This window comes from Pan troglodytes, chromosome 9 (assembly GCF_028858775.2).
Source record: "Pan troglodytes isolate AG18354 chromosome 9, NHGRI_mPanTro3-v2.0_pri, whole genome shotgun sequence".
Classification (NCBI taxonomy): Eukaryota; Metazoa; Chordata; class Mammalia; order Primates; family Hominidae; genus Pan; species Pan troglodytes.
In genome coordinates, this window is record NC_072407.2 from 79,993,829 (window position 1) to 80,019,076 (window position 25,248).

At 40.1% G+C, this 25,248-nt stretch overlaps 1 protein-coding gene across 6 annotated transcripts in view; it reads right to left on the reverse strand.

The window, feature by feature from the left end:
• Positions 1-25,248, reverse strand: part of INTS4 (integrator complex subunit 4) — a 116,865-nt gene that overhangs the window by 89,781 nt on the left and 1,836 nt on the right. For 3 of the 6 annotated variants that reach the window (XM_003313222.6, XM_063783304.1, XM_016921696.4), the window contains exons 2-4: positions 23,100-23,291; positions 13,452-13,569; positions 10,984-11,090 (exon numbers count right to left, since the gene is read on the reverse strand). In XM_003313222.6, the coding sequence (XP_003313270.1) occupies positions 10,984-11,090; positions 13,452-13,569; positions 23,100-23,291 (417 nt within the window). Of the gene's footprint in view, positions 1-10,983; positions 11,091-13,451; positions 13,570-19,523; positions 19,694-23,099; positions 23,292-25,248 lie in introns of all 6 variants that reach the window. The other 3 variants (XM_063783305.1, XM_063783307.1, XM_063783306.1) reach the window with 3 other exon arrangements.

Genomic DNA, 25,248 nt, shown 5'->3' on the forward strand with positions numbered 1-25,248 from the left:
CTCCTAGGCTATAAACCTGTACAACATGTTACTGTACTGAATATTGTAGGCAACTGTAACATAATGGTAAGTATTTGTGTATCTAAACATATCTACACATAGAAAAAGTACAGTAAAAATATAATATTATAACCTTATGGGACCACTGTTGTATATGCAGTCCATCCTTGACTGAAATGTCATTATTATGTGATGCATGCTGTAATTGATATCCTTAAAAAAATACATATGAAACATTTACTTCAGTGGGAAAATGGCATGATTTCTCCAATTTACTTAAATGGTACATTATTCAGCTGTAAAAAGGAAGAAAATTCTGACACATGTTACAATGTGGATGAACTTTGAGGACATTATGCTAAGAAAAATAAGCTAGGCACAAAAGGACAAATATTGCGTGATTCCACTTACCTGAAGTCCCTACAGTAGTCAAATTTATAAAAACAGAATATAGAATGGTGGTTGTTAGGGACTAGGGGATGGGGACATGGGGAGTTATTGTTTAATGGGTATAGAGTTTCACTTCTGCAAAACAAAAAGAGCTCTGTCAATGAAGGGTGGTGATGATCACACAACTTTGTGAATACACTTAATGCCACTAAACAATATGTTTTAAAATGGTTGACATGGTAAATTTTATGTTAATCTGTATTTTATGACAATTTTATTAAAAACTTAAACACTTAATTACCATATGACCCCAAACTTCCTCTCCTTAGTATACATCCAAGAGAACTGAAAACATGTATTAAGCAAAAATTTGTAAGTGAATATCCTTGGTATATATCCAAGAGAACTGAAAACATATATATATAAAGTAAAAAACTTGTAAGTGAATATTCATTAGCAGCATTATTCAAATTAGCCAAAACGTGGAAAAAATGTAAATGTTGAAAAATTCACCAAAATTCAGTGAAGTATAATTTTTTTCTTATATTTATTTATTTTGAGACAGAGTCTCACTCTGTCGCCCAGGCTGGGGTGCAGTGGTGTGATCTCAGCTCACTGCAGCCTCTGCCTCCCTGGTTCAAGTGATTCTCATGCCTCAGCCATCAGGGTAGCTGGGATTACCACCACACCCGGCTAATTTTTGTATTTTTAGTAGAGACAGGGTTATCACCATGTTGGCCAGGCTGGTCTCAAACTCCTGGCCTCAAGTGATCTGCCTGCTTTGGCCTCCCAGAGTGCTGGGATTACAAGTGTGAGCCACCATGCCAGGCCTGAAGTATAAATTTTTAATAGCTGTTATAAGATATAACACACATACCATGCAATTCTCCCAGAAAACGTACGCAATTCTCCCAGATAACATGTACAAATCAATGGTATGTATGTATAGGCGTATGTATGTATATGTATGTATGTATTTATGAATGAATGAATAAATGACAGGGCCTCGCTCTGTCGCCCAGGGTGGAACGCAGTGATGTCATCATAGCTCATTGCAGCCTTGACCTCCTGGGCTCAAGTAATCCTCTCACCTCAGCCTCCCAAAGTAGCTGGGGCTACAGATGTGCACCATCACACCTGCTAGTTCTTTTGCACAGATGAGGTCTCATTGTGTTGCTCAAGCTGATCTTGAACACCTGCACTCAAGCGAGCTTCCCACCTTGGCCTCCCAAAGCGTTAGGACTACAGGCATGAGCTACTGCACCTGGCCAATTCAATGCTTTTCCGTACTGCACATATATGCACAACCATCACCACAGTCAGTTTTCAAACATTATCATTACAGAAAGATCCCCTCCTGCAAAAAAAAAAAAAAAAAAAAAAAAGCCATTCTGTACCCTTTAGCTATCAACCTCCTATCTCTCTGTTCGCCTAAGCCCTAACCAACCACTAATGTACTTTCTGTCTCTATAGACTTAACCTATTATGGAAATTTAATATAAACTGACTCATGTAATAGGTGGTCTTTCGTGTCTGGCTTCTTTCACTTAGCATAATGTTTTCAAAGTCCAAAGAAGCTGTAGAATGTATTGGTATTTTATTCTTTTTAATGGGCAAATAATATTCTAATGTGCATTATTTATCAATTCATCAGCTGATGGTCATTTGACTTGCTCCCACCTTTGACTATTATGAATGCTGCTGCTACAAACAACCATAGGGCCAGGTGCAGTGGCTCATGCCTGTAATCCCAGCACTTTGGGAGGCTGAGGCGGGCAGATCACCTGAGGTCAAGAGTTCGAGACCAGGCTGGCCAACATGGTGAAACCCCGTCTCTATTAAAAATACAAAAAAATTAGCCAGGCGTAATGATGGGCACCTGCAGTCCCAGCTACTCAGGAGGCTGAGGCAGGAGAATTGCTTGAACCCAGGAGGCAGAGGTTGCAGTGAGCCAAGATCGCACCACTGCACTCCAGCTTGGGTGACAAAGTGACTCCATCTGGGGAAAAAAAAAAATTCATATACAAACTTCTCAGTTAATATGTTTCAGTTTGTTGGTAGATATCTACAAGCAGAATAGCTGGGTCCTATGGTAAGGCTATTTTTAATTTTTTGAGGAACTGCCAGACTGTTTTTGAAAGCAGCTGAGCGAACACCAGGCACAGTGGCTCACTCCTGTAATCCTAGCACTTTGGGAGGCTGAGGCAGGCAGATCTCTTGAGCTCAGGAGTTCAAGACCAGCCTGGGTAACATGCCAAAACCCCATCTCTACAAAAAATACAAAAGTTAGCCAGGCATAGTGGCATGCACCTATAGTCCCAGCTACTTGGGAGGCTGAGGCAGGAGGATCACTTGAGCCTGGGAGGCAGTTTTATTACAGCCATCCTAGAAATGTGAGATAGCATCTCATTGTGGGTTTTTTGTTTTTTGTTTTCAGACAAGAGTCTTGCTCTTGTCACCCAGGCTGGAATGCAATGGGAAGATCTTGGCTCACTGCAACCTCCGCCTCCCAGGTTCGAGCCTCATGCCTCAGCCTCCCGAGTAGCTGGGATTACAGGCGCCCACCACCATGCCTGGCTAGTTTTTGTATTTTTAGTAGAAACACAGTTTCATCATGTTGGCCAGGCTGGTCTCGAACTCCTGATCTCAAGTGATCCACCCGCCTTGGCCTCCCACAGTGCTGGGATTACAGGCGTGAGCCACAGCACCCAGCTCATTGTGGTTTTGATATGCATTTCCCTAGTGACAGGTGATGTTAAGCTTTTGTGTTGTATGTTTATCTTTTTTCTATATCTATTTGGCACTGGATTATTAGATTTTTTGTAACACCTATTCAGATCTTTTGCCCATGTTAGTTTAATACTTTTTTTTTAATTTGCCACTTTCCCTCCTCTGTCATGTTTTTAATTGGGTTGTTTGTATTTTTATTATTGGGTTGTAAGAGTTCCTTAGATAGTCTAAATACAATTACCAGCTGGGCGAAGTGGCTCATGCTGTAATCCCAGCACTTTGGGAAGCCAAGGTGCGTGGATCACTTGAGGTCAGGAGTTTGAGGTCAGCCTGACCAACACAGTGAAACCCCATCTCTACCAAAAATACAAAAAATCAGCTGGGCACACGCCTGTAATCCCAGCTACTAAGGAGGCTGAAGCAGGAGAACCACTTGAACCTGGGAGGCAGAGGTTGCAGTGAGCCGAGGTCAAGCCACCACTGCACTCCAGCCTGGATGACAAAGTGAGACTCCAACTCAAAAAAACAAAAAAAACCCAAAAATACAATTACCTCATTATATGTATGATTTACAAATATTTTTTCCCATACTGTGGGTTGTCTTTTCACCTTCTTGGGTCCCCTGAAAAACAAGTTTTCAGTTTTGGTGAAACCCAATTTATTTACTTTTTTCTTTTAGAACGTGTGCTTTTGTTAAATCTAATAATCCACTCCCAAATCCAAGGACACGAAAATATACTACTATATTTTCTTCTAAGGGGTTTATAATTTTAGCTCACATATATTCAGGTCTTTGACTCATTTTGAGTTAATTTTTGCATGGTGTGAGGTAAGTTTCCAACTTTCTTCTTTTACACGTGGATAGACAGTTGTCCCAACACCATGCATTGAAAAGACAATTTTTTTCTCCATTGAATGGTACTGGCATCCATATAGAAAATCAGTTGACCAAAGACACATGAGTTTATTTCTTCTCCTTCTTCTTCTTTTGTTAGAGACAGGGTCTTACTGTGTCACTCAGGCTGGACTGCAGTAGCACAGTCTCGGCTCACTGGCAGCCTCAACCTCCCAGGCTTAAGCAATCCTCCCATCTCAGCCTCCCAAGTAGCTGAGACTACAGGCACACACCACCATTCGTGGCTAGTTTTTATATTTTTTGTAGAGATGGGGTTTTGCCATGTTGCCCAGGCTGGTCTCAAACTCCCGGGCTCAAGTGATCTGCTCACCTCAGCCTCCCAAAGTAGTGGGATTACAGGCATGAGCCACCACACCCGGCCAATTTCTTGACTCTCAATAATTTTTTTTTATTTTTGAGACAGAGTCTCACTCTGTCGCCCAGGTTGGAGTGTAGTGGTGCGATCACAGCTCACTGCAACCTCCGCCTCCCAGGTTCAAGCGATTTTCCTGCCTCAGCCTCCCCAGTAGCTGGGATTACAGGTGTGTGCCATCACACCTGGCTAATTTTTGTATTTTTAGTAGAGACAGGGTTTCACCATGTTGGCCAGGCTGGTCTCAAACTCCTGACCTCAAGTGATCTGCCTACCACGGCCTCCCAAAGTGCTAGGATTACAGGCGTGAGCCACCATGCCTGGACCTGACTCTCAATTCTATTCCATTTATCTTTACATCTATCTTCATATAGTACCATAGTATCTGGATATTACTGGTGCTTCTTTTGTTAGATTTATTCATAAGTTTTCTTTTGTGGGTTTTTTTTTTTTTTTTTTTTTTTTAGTACAGATAGGGTCTCATTCTGCTGCCCAGGCTTAGTGGAGTGGCATAATCAAGGCTCATAAGGCTCACTGCAGCCTTGTCCTCCTAGGTTCAAACAATTCTCTCTCCTCAGCTTCCCAAATAGCGGAGACAACAGGCATGTGCCACCATACCTGACTAATTTTTTCAATTTTTAGTAGAGATGAGATCTCACTGAGTTGCCCAGGCTGGTCTCCAGTTCCTAAGCTCAAAAGATTCTATTGCCTCAACCTCCCATAGTGCTGGGATTACAGGCAAGAGGCACCACCACACCCAGCCATCAGTATTATTTTTGATGCTACTGTAATTGAATTATTTTCCTAATTTCATTTTCATATTGTTCACTGCAAGTGTATATAAATACAATTTATATTTTGTATGCTGATTTTGTATCCTGCAATCTTGCTAAACTCATTTATTACTTCAAACAGTTTTTTAGTGGATTCCCCAGGATTTTCTACATACAAGGTTATGTCACCTGTGAATACGGGGAGAGAATTTTACTTTTTCTTTTCCAAAATAGAGGACTTTTATTTCTTTTCTATGCCTAATAGCCCTGGCAAGAACCTCTAGTACAATGTTAAACAGAAGTGAAGAAAAATATAATGACCTATTTGTTTTGTTTCTCATTTTAGGGGGAAAGCATTCAATCTGTCAAAACTAAGTATGATGTTTCCTGTCAGTTTTTTTTTTTTTAGATTCCATTTACGAGGGTCAGGAAGTTCCATCTATTCCTGACCTATTCTATCCTAAAGCCTAAAAATATTACAAGATATTTTATGTGTTCTTATAATACAAGGGTGTTAAGAGTTTGTTAAATGCTTTTTCTTCATTTATTGTTATGATCATGTTTTTTATCCTCGATAGTGTATTACATTCATTTACTTTCAGATACTAAACCAACCTTGCATTCCTGGAATAAATCCCACTTGATTGTGGTATATACTCCTACTTGTATGTTGCTGGAGTTGATTTGCTAGTATTTTGTTAAAGATATTTGGATCCACATTCATAAGAGTCACTGGTCTGCAGTTTTCGTTTCTTGTGATGTCTTTTGTCTGTTTCTGGTAACTCATAGAATGAGTTTGGAAGTGTTCTCTCCTGTTCTATTTCTTGGGAGAGTTTGTAAAGAATTTGCATTAATTCTTATTTCAATATTTGGTAGAATTCACCAGTGAAGCCATTGAGGCCTGAGCTTTTCTTTGTAGGGATTTGTTTAGTTGGTTTTCTTAATCACTAATTCAATTACTTTACTTGTCATAGATCTATTCAGATTGTCTATTTCTTTAGTCATTTTCAGTAGTTTTTGTCTTTCTAATAATTTGTCCACATAACTAAGTTATCTAATTTATTGGTATATAATTTTTCTTTTCTTTTTTTTTTTTTTTTTTGAGATGGAGTCTTGCTCTGTTGCCCAGGCTGGAGTGCAATGGCGTGATCTCAGCTGACTGCAACCTCTGCCTCCCAGGTTCAAGTGATTCTCCTGCTTCAGCCTCCTGAGTAGCTGGGATTACAGGCACGCACCACCATACCCGACTAATTTTTGTATTTTTAGTAGAGACGGGGTTTCACCATGTTGGTCAGGCTGGTCTTGAACTCCTGACCTCGTGATCTGCCCACCTCAGCCTCCCAAAGTGCTGGGATTACAGGTGTGAGCCACTGCACCCAGCCTGTGATTTTTCATAATATTAACTTATAATCCTTTTTAGTTCTGTCAGGTCTGTAGTCATGTCTCTTTTTTTTTTTCTGACCCAAGGTCTTGCTCTGCCACCCACGCTAGAGTGCAGTGGCACAATCACAGCTCCTTACAGTCTCAACCTCCCAGGCACAGCGATCCTCCCATCTCAGCCTCCCAGGTAGCTGGACTACAGGTACAAGCCACCAGACCCGGCTAATTTTTTTGTTTTATGTAGATATGGGGTCTTCCTATGTGACCCAGGCTGGTCTTGAACTCCTGGGCTCAAGTGATCCTCCTGCCTTGACCTCTCCAACTGTGGGATTACAGACATAAGCCACTGCCCTCAACAGTATCCTCATTTTTCCTTTTTTTTTCTAATATGTCCATCTTCTGGTCCTCTCATTTCTGAGTCTAGTAATTTGAGTCTTCTCTCTCTTTCTTGGTCAATATAACTAAAGGTTTGTCAATTTTGTTGATCTTTTCAGAGAAGTAAATTTGGTTTTGTTGATTATCTGTTGTTTTTCTATTCTGTTTAATTAATTTCTATTCTAATCTTTAGTATTCCCTTCCTTCACATGCTTTAAGTTTAATGGGTGCTTCTTTTTCCAGCATCTTAAGTTGGAAGGTTAGGTTACTGATTTTAGATCCTTATTCTTGTTTTTTTTTTTATGATGGGCACTTAAAACTATAAACTTCTCTAAGCACTGCTTTAGCTGCATCATTTTCTATTTTATTCATCTCAAAGTATTTTCTAATTTCCCTTTTGATTTCTTCGTTGACTCATTAGTTACATAGAAGTATGTTGTTTAATTTCCACGTTTGTGGGTTTACTAAATTTCTTCCTGTTAACTAATTTATAATTTCATCCCACTGTGGTCAGAAAACATACTTTGTATCTTTTCCATCAAGAGTAAATATTTGTATATAAATTATATCTCAATTACAAAAAAAAAACTTTTAGGCACATTGTATGATAGTCATAAACCAAAATGGCATTTGGCAATAGAAACAGCGGTTGTAGTTATGAATCACAGATAGCCTTCATTACTGTAGTCTGAAAAAGCTTGTGACAGATCTGCCATTGACAAACAGTTGCAATTTTTACCCTATTAAGAACCTCTACAGGCCGGGTGCAGTGGCTCACACCTGTAATCCCAGCACTTTGGGAGGCCGAGGCGGGCGGATCATGAGGTCAGGAGATCGAGACCATCCTGGCTAACATGGTGAAACCCCGTCTCTACTAAAAATACAAAAATTAGCTGGGCGTGGTGGCACGCACCTGTAGTCCCAGCTACTCGGGAGGCGGAGGCAGGAGAATTGCCTGAACCCGGGAGGCGGAGGTATCAGTGAGCCGAGATCACGTCACTGCACTCCAGCCTGGGTGACAGAGCGAGACTCTGTCTCAAAAAAAAAAAAGGAACCTCCACAAACGATTTAAAAAAAACAGACACACACAAACTCCATATGCTTAACTGGCAAAGGACATAAAAAGTTCATTCACATGAGAGGAAATACAAATAAAGGAAAAACATATGAAAAAGAAACCTCATTAGTCTTTTCAAAAAAGAGATTTTTTAAAAATGAAGTATCATTTTCCACATACCAAATTAACAGGTTTATCTTTGATTTTTAAACATTAATATCTAATGCTAGAATAATGCAGTGAAACTAGGCACTCTCATATACTGCTTGTGGGCATATAAACTGGAACACTTTGGAAAGCAATTTGACAAAAAGTATTAAGAGCCTTAGCTGGGCACAGTAGTTCACACACGTAATATCGGGCAACATAGCAAGACCCTCGTCTTTTTTTCAAAAAAATAAAGAACACAGCCTTTAAAAAAGTCTAGGCCAGGCACTGTGGCTCATGCCTGTGATCCCAGCACTTCAGGAGGTCAAAGTTGGAGGAACACTTAAGCCCAGGAGTTCGAGACCAGCCTAGGCAACACAATGAGACCCTGACTCTATTCTTCTCAGGGATCTAGAACTAGAAATACCATTTGACCCAGCAATCCCATTACTGGGTATATACCCAAAGGATTATAAATCATGATGCTATAAAGACACATGCACATGTATGTTTATTGTGGCACTATTCACAATAGCAAAGACTTGGAACCAACCCAAATGTCCAACAATGATAGACTGGATTAAGAAAATATGGCACATATACACCATGGAATCCTATGCAGCCATAAAAAATGATGAGTTCATGTCCTTTGTAGGGACATGGATGAAGCTGGAAACCATCATTCTCAGCAAACTATTGCAAGGACAAAAAACCAAACACCACATGTTCTCACTCATAGGTGGGACCTGAACAATGAGAACACATGGACACAGGAAGGGGAACATCACACACCAGGGCCTGTTGTGGGGTGGGGGAAGGGGGGAGGGATAGCATTTGGAGATATACCTAATGTTAAATTACGAGTGGATGGGTACAGCACACCAACATGGCACATGTATACATATGTAACTAACCTGCACGTTGTGCACATGTACCCTAAAACTTAAAGTATAATAAAAAAGAAATAAAAAGAATAAAATAAAATAAAAATAAATAAATTCTAAATGTTTTCAATTAGTAATTTAGTAATTCTATTTTGATAGTCTGTGTTTCAGAAATAATTTTAAATACGGAAAATATTTTAGACTAACAATATGCCCTGCAGTATTATTTCCAATTAAATAAATGGCTACAATGTAAATTCAGTAATAGGTGAATAGTTAGGAAAAAAGTATGGTTTAATTATTGGACACAATATCACACAGCTATTACAAATTATATTTATAAAACACATACAAGAAAAATACTTATGTTAGCAAAAAAGGAGCAAAATTATATCACAATATCACACAGCCATTACAAATTATGTTTATAAAACACATACAAGAAAAATACTTATGTTAGCAAAAAAGGAGCAAAATTATATGATTACAGCAATGTATTTAAAGAAAAAACAATGGCAAATGATTTGCATACAGAAAAAAAATCAGAAAGCCATATATCAAAAGACAAATAATGATTCCCTTTGGGTACTGAATTATGAATGCATTTTTCTTTACAGTTTTCAGTATCTTTCCGAATTTTCTATGAGTACAAATTATTATAATAAAAAATATATTTAAGTATATAATATAAAATCTTATAGTTAAAAATATATTTAAAGCAGATTTAAGAAACAGTTACTGCAGATATCACAACCCATTCATTATGACAACTCTCAGAAGCAAACTTCACAGATATATATTTTCTCTCACAGGGGAGACGTACTTACTCTCCCACACACATAATCCCTAGTTTTTTCCATTTAAGCTGTTTTTTTTTTTTTTTTTTTTTTAAAGACAGAGTCTCACTCTATCACCCAGACTGGAGTGCAGTGGCGCAATCTCCACTCACATAACCTCCGTCTTGCAGGTTCAAGCGATTCTCCTGCCTCAGCCTCCCTAGTAGCTGGGATTACAGGCAGGCATCACCGTGCCTGGCTAATTTTTTTTGTATTTTTAGTAGAGATGGGGTTTCACCATGTTGGTCAGGCTGGTTTCAAACTCCTGATGTCAAATGATCCGCCCACCTCTGCCTCCCAAAGTGCTGGGATTACAGGTGTGAGCCACCGCACCTGGCCCTATTTAAGCTTTTAGTATTGTACTTGTCAAAGTGTTTTTGGTTTTATGTATGTCTGTTTTTTTAAGATAAATCAAGTAATCTTTCCTGCGTCTCTGAGATAGCTTTCTAATTTCAAGAATATAATACTCTAACACAATTCAAATGCATTTGACTTTTTTATATTGTCAAAGTTATCAAAAAGATCCAAAGTAAAATCAATTCTACAGGGTTCTAGGGGTTGCTGTGTATACACAAAGAGGCTAATTAACCTCCAAATTAAATCAAAAGGCACAATTAATGTATTAATACATGTATTTAAAAATCAGAAAAAAAGAACGTACAAAACTTTTCCCATACATTTACTTGTGTATAGTTGGTCTGTTTATTGAAGCAACAAGGCATAATAAAAACAAAACAAGTTTGGGGTCAGAAAAAATACAGTTTATACCCTGGTACTGCAACCTCCTAGCTGTGCAAACTTAGACAAATCAGACTCCATAAATCTTAATTTTCACCTTTGTAAAAGAGAAATAACGGTACTTACTTGAAGGATTGTGAGGACCAAATGAAAAACTGAATACAAAGCACCGTAACAAGCAGAGTGCATTATTAGGCACAATATACACAGTAACTATGTACTGTAATTATTTTCATTTGTTTTGAAAGGATGACGAAATACACTTTATAACAAGTGTACTTAACTTTATTCCTAATCTAACACCAAGAGATGAAAAAAATGAGGCAGCTCTTAAAACCATTAATGGTCCTTAGCAGTCCTCAGTTACCAGTTTAGGATGGATCTGAATAGATTTTATACTCTTACCTTGCAGGCCACATCAACTAATCGCATTTGGATAGCTTGATTCTCTGGTAGCTTAGTGCCAATTGCAAGCAAAGTATCCAGCAGTTGAGCTAGGACTTGATGAGACTCTAGAGAGGGAGATAGAAAGTTGGCTTGCAGAATTTCGAAAGGGGTAACTATATAAACTAATTTACTTGGGTAAAGAATGTAGATTGGCTAGGCGCAGTGACTCACAACTGTAATCCCAGCACTTTGAGAAGCCGAGGCAGGAGAATCCCTTGAGCCCAGGAGTTCAAGACGAGCCTGGGCAACATAGGGAGACTCCGTTTCTACAAAAATAAATCTGAAAAAATGAGTCAGCCAGGTGGTGTGCGCCCAGAGTCTCAGCTACTTAGGAGGCCGAGGTAGGAGGACTGCTTGAGCCTCAGAGATCAAGGCAGCAGTGAGCTGTAATCACGCCACAGCACTCCAGCCTGGGCAACAGAGCGAGACCCAGTCCTAAAAAAAACAGAAAAAAAAACAGACTTTTGTCAACTGGGTTCTACTGTGTGATCCTTCATGCCCTCAACTAAAATCTAAGTTCCTAAAGGGATCATGTTTAAATGTCTGAGTCCTCCACAGGATAGAGTACAGTTCTATATACATAGTGTGCTCCAAAAATGTTTAGTGCTTGACTGATTCAAGAGTTTTTTCACACTAAGAAACAGAAAAAAAAAAAAAAAGGCCAGGCACGGTGGTGGCTCATGCCTGTAATCCCAGCACTTTGGGAGGCTGAGGCGGGCAGATCATGAGGTCAGGAATTCGAGACCAGCCTGACCAACATGGTGAAACACCATCTCTACTAAAAACACAAAAAATAGCCAGGCATGGTGGCAGGCGCCTGTAATCCCAGCTACTCAGGAGGCTGAGGCAGGAGAATCGCTTGAACCCGGGAGGCGGAGGTTGCAGTGAGCCGAGATCGCTCCACTGCACTCCAGCCTAGGCGACAGAGCAAGACTCCATCTCAAAAAAAAAAAAAAAAAAAGAAGAAACAGAAAAAAAAAAAGTTTTCCATTGCCTTCAAGATAAAGTCCAAATATCCTAGAAGGCATATAATACATACATACCAAGCCTTCCATGTTGTCTACCCTTGCCTATCTTTCTAGCTTCATCTTTTTCAGGTCTCCTTTAACACTCTTTTTTCCAACTACTTATAATTCCATGCCCCCTATCTTTGCTCAGGCTAACTTCTCTACATAGAATGCCTTCCCCCACACCTGACTCCATTCTTGACCCCACTCCCCACTGAACACCTAGTTATCCTTAAAATGTCACCTCTCACGTAGCTACCATAAGAATTTTCCATGGGAAAAAATGATACTTCTATACTGAAGCAATGTTATTGTTTTGGTGCTTGTATTTATTTTTTTATTTTAATTTATTTTTTGAGACAGCGTCTCGCTCTGTCACCCAGGCTGAAATGCAGTGGCATGATCATGGCTCACTGCAGCCTCAATCTCCTAGGCCCAAGAAGTCCTCACATTTTAGCCTCCCAAGCAGCTGGGATAAAGGTGTGAGCAACCATGTTTGGCTAATTTTTTAATATTTTGTAGAGACAAGATCAATTATGTTGCCCAGACTGGTCTCAAATTCCTGGGCTCAAGGGATCCTCCTACCTCGACCTCCCAAAGTTTTGGTATTACAGGCCTAGCCTAACCTGTGCCTAGCCTGTTTTAGTGCTTTTCAAAATGTGTCTTGGCCGGGCGCGGTGGCTCACGCCTGTAATTCCAGCACTTTGGGAGGCTGAAGTGGGTGGATCACAAGGTCAGGAGATCGAGACCATCATGGCTAACATGGTGAAACCCTGTCTCTACTAAAAATACAAAAAAAATCAGCCAGGGCGTGGTGGCAGGCACCTGTAGTCCCAGCTACTTGGGAGGCTGAGGCAGGAGAATGGCGTGAACCCAGGAGGCAGAGCTTACAGTGAGCCGAGATCGTGCCACTGCACTCCAGCCTGGGAGACAGAGCGAGACTCCGTTAAAAAAAAAAAAGTTTCTTGATGGAACGAGTACTGTATGTTCAGTTACAGGTTTCAGTGTAAGCTGAAATAATCCTTTTAGAAAGCAATAGGGTAATATATAGCAAGGGTCATTAACATGTTTGGACTTCTGGACTCCAGCCTGGAGTCAGGCTGCTCAATATATCAAGGCCCTGCCTCAAAACAAAAAACAAACAAGCAAAAAAAAAAAAAAAAAAAAGAAGGGACAATAATGTCTATATCATATGTAAACTACCTCAAATATATGGTAGGTACCTGGCCAATAAATGACAGCTATTAAGAGATAAAACTGTATTTCTACTCTAATGTGAATATGTATATATGGTTTCATTAAATTATCCTCAAATTCCTCTTCAATAACAATCAACACAACAAAATTTTGTCCTAAATTCTATACAAAAAGAACTAAATATTTCTGCTCTGACTATAGAGCTTTTAAATTGCAACTTACTTTCATTCTGCAGGATGTTAATGGCATCATCCATAATGCAGTCTGGTGAAAATCCTGCTGTCTTTGATAATAAACCCAACAATGATGCAATTTTCAGTCTCACAGATGGATCATTCTCCTGGAAAAAAAGAAGCAATTGTCACTTTGATGCTTTACACTTAGCTAACCAACAAACAGGAACATGGAAAACTAACATCCCAAAAGAGATTCAATGATCCAAGTATTCTATGGCATCATTTCTGAAAAATTAATTTTATATACTTCTGGAGAGACAGCTTTCTTTTATTTATTCATTTATTTATTTATTTATTTATTTATTTATTTATTTTTGAGATGGAGTTTTAATCTGTTGCCCAGCCTGGAGTGCAGTGCGTGATCTTGGCTCAATGCAACCTCTGCCGGGGAGACAGCTTTCTCAGTTGATACATTACATCCAAATACTGCAAAGTGAATGAGAACTTTTCTATGCCATTCTGATGTCATTATCTTCTAATAAAAAACGTGCCATTGGCATTAAAAGTACCTGACCTCCACTGAGTAGTCATGTTAGACACAAGTCAGAGCAACTTGCACCAACAACTGGGTATACAACATTGCTGCCAGTACCACTGCTTTTGGAGTCCCTGGAAAGTGAGTGTTGCAGCTACCACTGCTATCACCAGAAAGAATCTTTCATTCTACCTGTCTTTTTTTTTTTTTTTGAAACAGGGTCTCACTGTCTCCCAGGTCAGAGTGCAGTGGCGCAATCATGGCTAACTAGAGCCTTGACCTCCTGAGCTCAAGTGAACCTCCAACCTCAGCCTCCCAAGTAGCTGGGACTACAGATACATGCTACCACACCTGGCTACTTTTTTTTAATTTTTAGTAGAGATGAGCTTTTGCTTTGTTGCCCAAGTTGGTCTCAAACTCCTGAGCTCAAGCAATCCTCCTGCCTCGGCTTCCCAAAATGCTGGAATTACAGGTGTGAGCCACCACGCTCAGCCCTACCTGCTTTTTTGAATCACCAGATCCTGATTAGAAGTCTGGAGGAGGCAAGTGTGACTGTCTGAGTGTAAGTCTTGTGCCTGGGCCCCAGCTGCAGGGGAGACTGACAAAGAAATAGTCTGGCTGTTTTAGCTTAGAGAGAGGGAGGTGGTCTCTAATGGGCACCAAAATTCCTGTGGTGAGAAATTTCCTCCAAAGACAAACAGGAATGCTCTCTTGTTCACTGCCATATCTCAAGAATATAGCACAATACCTGACACTGAAAAGATCAATAAATATATGTGAAATGAGAGGAAAAAAAGTACCTAACCAGTGCTGAGAATAGATCATCTTTCTATACTAAAGACAAAATTACTTAAGTGTATGCTCAAAGGATAAGGTGCTTTTCAAATAAGACCAACTCCCTGCCTCCTATATTCAGTTTCTAAGGAGGTCACCAGGCACAATAAGGAGGCCTAAAGCAGGAGAAGGGGCAATAGATACAGCGTTGGAAGATCTAAAATCCTGGCATGCTATGCCACTTATTATGCACATAACTTTAGAAAAGTCACTTTCTTGGGAACTTACCTTAAGGTGTGAGGTGAAGCAGAAAGAGAAAGGGCTTTGAAATTAGCCAGATGTAGGTGTGAAGCCTGGATTCACTACACAACAGCTGTATGTCTTAAACAACTAACCTCTCTGAGCCTTATCTGTGAAATGGGGGTAATAACCTCAGAGGGCTACTGAGAGGAAAATTACTAGCACAAAAATGGGCATATAGTAGGCAGTCAAATAACAGTTCCTTGATCTTTATTATTTTCTTCCTTCTACTAAGTTTGGGTTTAGTTTGCTGTTTTTCTAGTTTTGTTTTGTTAAATAATAGAGACAGGGTCTCACTATGTTGCCGGTTTGGTTTTGAACTCCTGGGCTCCTGCCTAGGCCTCCCAAAGTGCTGGGATTACACGTGTGAGTCACCATGCCCCAGTCTTCTTCTAGTTCTTTAAGTTGTAAAGTTAGATTCTTGATTTGAAATTAGTATCAGAATATATTAACAATTCCAAAACTGAACAAGAGAAACAACCCAAATCAAAACTGGGCAAAGAACTTGAATAGACATTTCTCCAAAGAAGATACACAAATGGCCAAATAAACACATGAAAAGAGGCTCAACATCACTAATCATTACAGAAATGCAAATCAAAACTACAATGAGACACCATCTCATACTCGTTAAGATGGCTACTATCAAAAAACAGAAAACAAGTGTTGGCGAGGATGTAGAGAAATTAGAATCTTTGTGACCTGCTGGTGGGGATGTAAAACAGCAAAGCCACTGTGGAAAACAGTATGATGGAAATCGCTTCTGGGCCTTTTGGCTAAGATCAAGTGTAGGAAAACAGTATGGTGGCTCCTCAAAAAATTAATAATAGAATTACATATGATCCAGCAATTCCACTTTTGGGTATATACTCAAAAAAATTTAAAGCAGGGTCTTGAAGAAATATTTGGACAAATATGTTCATAACAGCATTATTCACAACAGCTAAAATGTGGAAGCAATGCAAGTATCCATTGGCAAATGAATAGATAAGCAAAATATGGTATATACACATAATGGAATATTATTTAGCCTTAAAAAAGAAGGAAATTCTGACATAGCCTAACACATGGATAAACCTAGAGGATATTATGCTAAGTGAAAAAAGCCAGGCACAAAAAGACAAATACTTTATAATTCCACTTATATGAGGTACTTAGAGCAGTTGAAATCACGGAGACAAAATGTAGAATGAGACCGGGCACAGTGGCTCACATCTGTAATCCCAACACCTTGGGAGGCCAAGGCAGGCAGATCACCCTACGTCAGGAAGTTTGAGACCAGACTGACCAACATGGCAAAACCCTGTCTCTACCAAAAATACAAAAATTAGGCAGGCATGGTGGTGCACGCCTATAGTCCCAGCTACTTGGGAGGCCGAGGCAGGAGAATCACTTGAACACAGGAGGCAGAAGTTGCAGTGAGCTGAGATCACGCCACTGCACTCCAGCCTGGGTGACAGAGTGAGACTCTGTGTCAAAAAATGAAAAAAAAAAAAAGGTAGATGGTGGTTGCCAGGGGCTGGAGGTGGGGGTGATGGAGGATTACTGTTTAATGGGGAAAGAGTTTCAGTTTTACAAGATGAAAAGAGTTCTGGAGATGGATGGTGGTGATGGCTGCATAACAACATGAATGTACTTAATACACATGAACTGCACACTTAAAATGGTTAAGATAATAAATTTTAATTGTTACCACAATTAAGAAATGATTAGCCAGGCATGGTGGCACATGCCTATAGTTCCAGCTACTTAGGAGGCTGAGGTGAGAGGATTGCATAAGCCTGGGAGGTGGAGGTTTCAGTGAACCATGATAGCACCACTGCACTCCAGCCTGGAGTGAGACCTTGTTAGGAAAAAAAAGGGGAAAAAAGGGGGGAAAAGAAAATAAATGTAAATAAAAAAAAAAAAAGGAGATAAGAGAGCATCTGACCTAGTGACATTCCTTATCCATTTGGATACTTTACTCAAGTTCTTTTACTTTCTGAAATAATCCCTTAGCACTCCTTCTACTATGACACATAAATGATCTCCTTCACACCTGAGCTAAAAACAGAATTACCTCCAGGGAAGCCTTCTCTAATAATTGTTTCTTCTGACCATTAAAACTGTCTTGGTTCAGGCTTTCATCACCTTTCCCCAAACTTACAGTCTTCTAATTGGTCACTCTAACTCCAGTCATCCAATTCCTTTATCCTCCATACTTCCCCTCAGAGTGACATTTCTAAAACAAAAACTGACAAGGTAGAATACAAGGCCCTTTAGAATCAGATCCCTTCCAAATCTTCTGGTCTTATCTCTTGATGAGCTCCCAACCTAAAATCTGCACCAGCCAAACTAGCTGCATTTCTTCTAATGTGATAGCCTGTCTCACATCTCCATGCCCATGTTCACGGTTGCTCACAACTAAAATGTCTTTCCCCCTGTCTTCCAACTGGCCAAAATCTATTTCTAGGACTTTTCTCAAGCATCGCTACCACTCTATAATGCATTTCTGGATCCCTGTTTCCAATAATTAATCGCCCCCTTCTTTGAGGCCATATCATAACCTACCCCAGATTTCATAAGACCTGAAACACTGTATTGTTATTAATTTGTTTCTTATTTACTCAAGACTCAGATCAGGGATTACATCATCTACATCTCTATTACCAACATGAAGCACAAAGCCTGGCACAGAGTAAGTATTCAGACATGCTGAGCAAATGAAAAAATAAGCAAATGGAAAACTTTAGCACTTACTATCTACATACTACATATATGGTCTGCCGACTACACTGCTAGCCCCTAAAGGACAAAGAACATGTCTCACAGCTCTGCATCCTCCATAGCTACTAGCACAGTAGCATAAGTGAAGAATCAATCATGTGAAATAAGTTCAGATACTAATGCCTGATCACACACAAAAAAAGTAGGAAAAAGCAGAAGCCAGAGTAGTTTTATCCACTAAAATATTAATATAAAATACCACATTTCTGGATAGAACAGAAGAAAGGGTAAAAAACACTATGGTCAACAATCTAGAACTGGGTCCATCTGGCATCCCTCCTCATTTCCTTAGGAGCTAGGGTCCACTTGATTAATGCATGCAGCATGGACTGGTTAAAGTGCTTGAGATCTGACATCAGAACACCTGAGTTAAATTTTGCTTTTAGACATGACAAAAGATTATGTTTTTTAAGAGTCTTCACCACATTTATGCAGCCAACAGACACATGAAAAAATGCTCACCATCACTGGTCATCAGAGAAATGCAAATCAAAACCACAATGAGATACCATCTCACATCAGTTAGAATGGCAATCATTAAAAAGTCAGGAAACAACAGATGCTGGAGAGGATGTGGAGAAATAGGAACACTTTTACACTGTTGGTGGGAGTGTAAATTAGTTCAACCATTGTGGAAGAGAGTGTGGCAATTCCTCAAGGATCTAGAACTAGAAATACCATTTGACCCAGCAATCCTATTACTGGGTATATACCCAAAGGATTATAAATCATGCTACTATAAAGACACATGTGCACGTATGTTTATTGCGGCACTATTCACAAGAGCAAAGACTTGGAAGTAACCCAAATGTCCACCAACGATAGAGTGGATTAAGAAAATGTGGCACATATACACCATGGAATACTATGCAGCCATAAAAAAGGATGCGTTCATGTCCTTCACAGGGAAATGGATGAAGCTGAAAACCATCATTCTCAGCAAACTATCACAAGGACAGAAAACCAAACACCGCATGTTCTCACTCATAGGTGGGAATTGAACAGTGAGAACACTTGGACACAGGGCGGGAAACATCACACACTGGGGCCTGTTGGGGAGTGGGGGGCTGGGGGAGGGATAGCATTAGGAGAAATACCTAAAGTAAATGATGAGTTAATGGGTGCAGCAAGCCAACATGGCACATGTATATATATGTAACAAACCTGCACGTTGTGCACATGTGCCCTAGAACCTAAAGTATAATAATAAAAAGTCTTCACCACTTAAAGATATAAACCAAAAGTTATGATTAAAATAATATGATGCCAGGAATTTATTTTCATAAGAATCTGGTGGAGAAGGTGAGGGTAAAGAAGTAGAAGTGGACTGGGGAAGAGGGAAAATGAAACAAGTTTGGCCACAAAATGATAATTTTTGAAGCCAGGTAATGGGTACATGGGAATTAATTAAACTATTCTCTTTACTTACATAGTATATATCTGAAATGTTCCATAACAAAAGGTTTTTTAAAAAAAAAACCCAAGTTCAAATCCATACCTTCCATTTACTAGCTGGGTGACCTTGGATGCTAAACAGCTCTAAGCTTAGTTCCATATCTGGAATTTAGAGATAACAATGGTGCTGTCACCAGGATTAAATAAAATATTACATATGGAAAGTGCTTTCAAACTCTAACAAGCAATATAATGTTAACTGCTCTAAGAAGTATTATTATAGATGATTATTGGTAATAGATCTTTAATATAATAATAATGGTAGATATTGCTAAGAAAAAGACTAACGGAAAATAGATCACTGAGAGATCGAAAACTTCTTGAGAACAGAAATCCTGATTTTGGTCAGATGTGGTAGCTCACGCCTGTAATCCCAATCCTTTGTGAGGGCCAAGCAGGAGGGTTGCTTGAGCTCAGGAATTCGAGACCAGCCTGGGCAACACAGAGAGACTCCATCTCTACAAAAAAAATTAAAAAGAAAAAATTAGCTGGGAGTGGTGGCATGTGCCTGTGGTCCCAGCTCCTCAGGAGGCTGAGGTGGGAGGATGGCTTGAGCCTGGGAGTCCAGACTTCAGTGAGCAGTGATCACGCCATTGCACTCTAGACTGGGCAACAGAGCAACACTCAAAAAGATGCCAGGCACAGTGGTTCATGCCTGTAATCCCAGCACTTTGGGAGGCTGAGGTAGGTGAATTGCTTGAGCCCAGGAGTTTGAGACCAACCTTGGCAACATGGTGAAACCTCATCTCTATCAAAAATACAAAAATTAGCCAGTCTCATAACCCAGTCTCTAGATAGATAGATACGATTTTTAAAAAAATTTTTTTAAAGAACAACAAAAAAAGAAAGCCTGATTTTGTTCATGTAAAACATAAGTGAAACATTTATAATGTCCCTTCAATGTTCCTAGGAACCTGTCAGGCACTGGGATAGAGACTAATGGATCTGCAGCCTCTGAATTTACGGAGCTCAAAGTCTGAAGGAGATAGACACATATGGCAAACAATTGCAACGCATAAGACTTAACAATTGTGCTAATGGACACCGTCCAGTGCCCAGAACAAAGTCTGATATATATTTGTTGAGTAAAATGTATCACAAAAGCATCAATTAATTCATTTATTCATTCAACAATTATTTATTTTACCAGGCACTGTTCTTGATTCTGTAGAAACAACAATTAAAAAACATAAAAATCCCTGCTCAAGGGAAGCTTATGTTCCTGCATGGGGAAATGGACAAGGAACATAATTAACAAGAAATTATACAGAATATTAGAAGACGGCAATTACTATGGAGAAAACAAAATCAAGGAAGGGGACTAGGAAGTGCGGGGCGGGGACAGGCAGTTTCGATATGAAACAGAAGGGTAAAGGAAGACCTCAATGTAACGGTGACATTTGCATGCTGATAGTTGCAATATGAAGTACAAGTCACCATTTATAACATAGTCTTAAAATTGTCAAAAATATGCTTAAATTAAATCTAACAAAGCCTATAGATCTAACTTTCAGTTCATAGTAAATACAGAGAACAGAGGAACAAGTTAATCCTTAAAGAAGTAAATGAATTCAGAAAACAAGACATTTTACAAAAGAACTGTCTCAGTTTCTTCATCAAATCAATGTCACCAAAATAGTAACTGTTGTAGATTTTTTAAAAAGACTGAATGCCATGTGGGGACCTGGTTTGCATTTTGATTTGAATACATCAACTATAAAAAGGTATTGGGAGAACAACTAGAGAAATCTAAATATCAACTAATTCTTAGATGACATTAAAGAATTACTTAACTTTATTCATTAGGGTTAGGTGGCTATGTTAAAAAATAAAAAGTCCCTCTACTTTCTCATAGCAGTGAGAAAAAAAAAGAAAACAATAAAAAGGTATCCCTTTTTAATAGATATGTAATGAAATAATTAGAAAAAAATGACATATCTTTTTAAAAATTCAACAAAACAAGGCTGGGCGCGGTGGCTCACACCTGTAATCCCAGCACTTTGGGAGGCCGAGGCAGGTGGATCACCTGAGGTCTGGAATTCGAGACTAGCCTGGCCAACATGGTGAAACCCTATCTCTACTAAAAATACAAAATTAGCTGGGCGTGATGGCGCACGCCTGTAGTCCCAGCTACTTGGGAGGCTGAGGCAGGAGAACTGCTTGAACCCAGGAGTGCTATTACACTCCAGCCTGGGCAACAGAGTGAGACTCATCTCAAAAAAAATAATAACAAAATAAAATAAAATTCAGTGAAAAAATAGAGCAAATTTGACAAAATACTAATAACTGTTAAATTCTAGGAATGGATATTTGGTAGGTCACTATAGTATTTTATCTACTTTTCCATAAGCTTAACAATTTGGGGGCTGAGTGTGGTGGTTCACACCTGTAATCTCAGCAACTTGGGAGCCCAAGGAGGGTGGATTGCTTGAGCCCAGGAATTCGAGATCAGCCTGTGCAACATAGCAAAGCCCTGTCTCTACAAAAAAAAAAAAAATACAAAAATTAGCCAGGCATGCTGCACATGCCTGTAGTCCCAGCTACTCAGAAGGCTGAGGCAGGAGGATCAATTGAGCCTCGGAGGTCGAGGGTACAGTGAGCCGTGATAGCACCACTGCACTCCCGCCTGGGCGAGAAAGCAAGACCCCATCTCAAAAATAATAATAGTAATAATAATAATGATTTTTGGGCTGGGCATGGTAGCTCACGCTTGCAATCCCAGCACTTTGGGAGGCCAGGGTGCATGGATCACTTGAGGTCAGGAGTACAAGACCAGCCTGGCCAACACAGCAAAACCCCATCTCTACTAAAAATACAAAAAAAAAAATTAGCTGGGTGTGGTGTCACACACCTGTGGTCCTAGCCACTCTGGAGGCTGACGCAGAAGAATCACTTAAACCAAAGAGACGGAGGTTGCAGTGAGCCAAGATTGTGCCACCACTATACTCCAGCCTGAGTGACAGACCAAGTCTCAAAAAAAAAAAAAAAAAAAGCAAAACTTAGCCTGGAGTAGTGGCACGTCTGCAGTCCCACCTACGTGGAAGGCTGAGCCAGGAGAATCACTTAAGCCCAGGAGTTCCAGGCTACAGTGACCTATGATGGTGCCACTAAACTCTAGGCTGGGTGACAGTGAGCCTCTGTCTCAAAAACAGTTTTTTTGGCCAGACGCAGTGGCTCACGCCTGTAATCCTAACACTTTGGGAGGCCAAGGTGGCCGCATCACTTAAGGTCAGGAGTTCGAGACCAGCCTGGCCAACATGGCAAAACCCCGTCTCTACTAAAAATACAAAAATTAGCAGGGTGTGGTGGCACGTGCCTGTAATCTCAGCTACTAAGGAGGCTGAGGCAGGAGAATCGCTTGAACCCAGGAGGCAGAGGTTGCAGTGAGCCAAGATTGCACTACTGCACTCCAGCATGGGCAACAGAGCGAGACTCTGTCTCAAAAAAAAAAAAAAAAAAAAAAGTATTTTTAATTAAAAAAGAGGGCCACTGCAATTAGATATGAGGGCCATGAATTAGGAAAGGAACAGCAGGACCACATTCCAGAGATGAATGGGTCATGATTGATATTAACTCCTCTTTTGTGCTTCCACTGTACTCTGCACATACTGCACTCACAGTAACTTCAGCAGTATGATGCACCTTATCATTGACATGTCTTGTTTCCATCTACTATACACAGTATAACTTTCTGAGGTCAAGATCTGTATCTTTTTTATCTCGGTATCCATAGTACCTAGCACATGGAAGACACTCAATAAAAGCTTGCTAATGAATACCTTATTTATTTGTAATATTAACCATTCTGCAGACATGATACAACTCCCATGATATACTCCCATCAGATCCTCAAGATTTTCTTACCTTGTAATAATGTTCCAAGAGAATCCTGACTACTCCCTCTACGCTTTCTGCCTCGACAGGCTTCCTGGCAAACTGGAGCAAGTATTGCAAAGCATCTGCTGGGGAGGTAGCTTTACACAGATCTATGTGGAGTGCTGCAGATTTACTTGGTTTTGTTAGTCGGAGTTTCTTAGTAGCAATTTCCTCCTGTGGCTGCAAGGGGTAGAGAAAATCGAAAACACAGAATCTGCAAATTTAACTTTGCCTCATTTGGTGGAAATGATTTTCCATTATACCAAATAATATATTTAGCTGATGGCTTAGGAAAATACAGTATTATAAACTAGAAAGAGTACCGGGTTGGTGACAAGGCCATGAGTCTCAATTTTGCCTTTACCAGCTCCTATGACTTTAGGCAAGTCATTTAATTTCTCCGAGTCTCAGTTAATGTCTCTGTAAAATAGGTATACTTTTTTTTTTTCTTAGAGATGGAGTCTCTCTATGTTGCCCAGGCTGGTCTTAACTCCTGGGCTCAAGCAATCCTCGCACCTCAGCCTCCCAAAGTGCTGGGATTACAAGCATGAGCCACGGTGCCCAGCCTTACACTAACATTTTGCTCTACCTATCTCTGAGGATTGTGGTAGCCTTTGGGTTTAGAGGTCACACAAAGGATCTACTCCATTTTTTTAAGACAGAGCAAGACACTGTCGCCCAGGCAGGAGTGCAATGGTGCAATCTTGGCTTGCTGCAATCTCCACTTCCCAGGTTCAAACGATTCTCTGACTGACACCCAACATGCTGGGATTATAGGTGTGTGCCACCTCCACCTACTACGTTCAAGCAATTCACCTCCCTGACTCCCAACTAGCTGGAATTACAGGTGTGTGCCACCACACATGGCTAATTTTTGTATTTCTAGTAGAGACAGGTTTTGCCATGTTACCCAGGCTGGTTTCGAACTTCTGGCCTCAAGTGATCCCTCTGCTTCAGTCTCCCAAAGTCCATTCTTTATTAGAAAACAAATATCAGACAGGGCATGGTGGCTCATGCCTGTAATCCCAGCACTTTGAGAGGCTGAGGCAGGCGGATCACTTGAGGCCAGGAGTTCAAGACCAGCCTGGCCAACATGGCAAAACCCCGTCTCCACTAAAAACACAAAAATTAGCTGGGGGTGGTGGTGTATGCCTGCAGTCCCAGCTATGCAGGAGGCTGAGGATTGCGTGAACCCAGGAGGCAGAAGTTGCAGTGAGCTAGGATTGCGCAACTGCACACCAGTTTGGGCGAAAAGAGCAAAACTCCATCTCAAAACAGAAGAAAAGGAAACAAATATCCGATGGGCGTAGTGGCTTACACCTGAAATCCTAGCACTTTGGGAGGCTGAGGCAGGAGGATCTCTTGAGCCCAGGAGTTCGAGACCAGCCTGGGCAACATGGTGAAATCCTGTCTCTATTTAAAAATAATAATAAAATAAATTTCCTTACCACCTAATAGTGCATTTTTATGTACTGAGCAATCACCTCCTTACAAATTCACATTTCTATAGAAAAGAGACTAGAATTATTCTAGACAAGAACACAGTATGACATGATAAAAAGAATAAGGACTTTGGAGTCAGAGGAATTTGTATTCAATAACAACTTACTAGCTGGGGAAGGCCTTCTTCTATAGGAGGGCATACCAATACTTTATTATCACAGAGCTAGTCGATAAATCTGTTATTAAACATAACTTTATTATACGTGTATGTAAGTGCTAGGCACATATCAGTTCTCCCTCCTCATCTTTTCAGCAGAGAAAAAAGAACAGAAACACTAAGATCTCATTTAATCACTTTATGTTAACAACTGATGAAAAATTAAGTGAAGAAATTAGCTCTTCCCTTAAAATTCTTAGCCATTTCTATCCTAGTCCTCTCAAACTCAGTTTTCAGTCTTATCGAAGCTGTAGTTAGGTCAAAAGCTAGGAATTTTTTCCCTAAGTATTATATAAGGGAGAGGACAACCAATATCAACTGTCATTCAACAACCAATAACACTTTAGTGAGCCAGGCCCTATTGTCCATCTCCAGGACACGGAGATGAGCCAGGCATTAGCTCTGCCATCAAGGACCTCCGACTGGTGGGAAGACAGGTACACCGGTAATTACAGCAGCACTGAACGAAAAGTACAA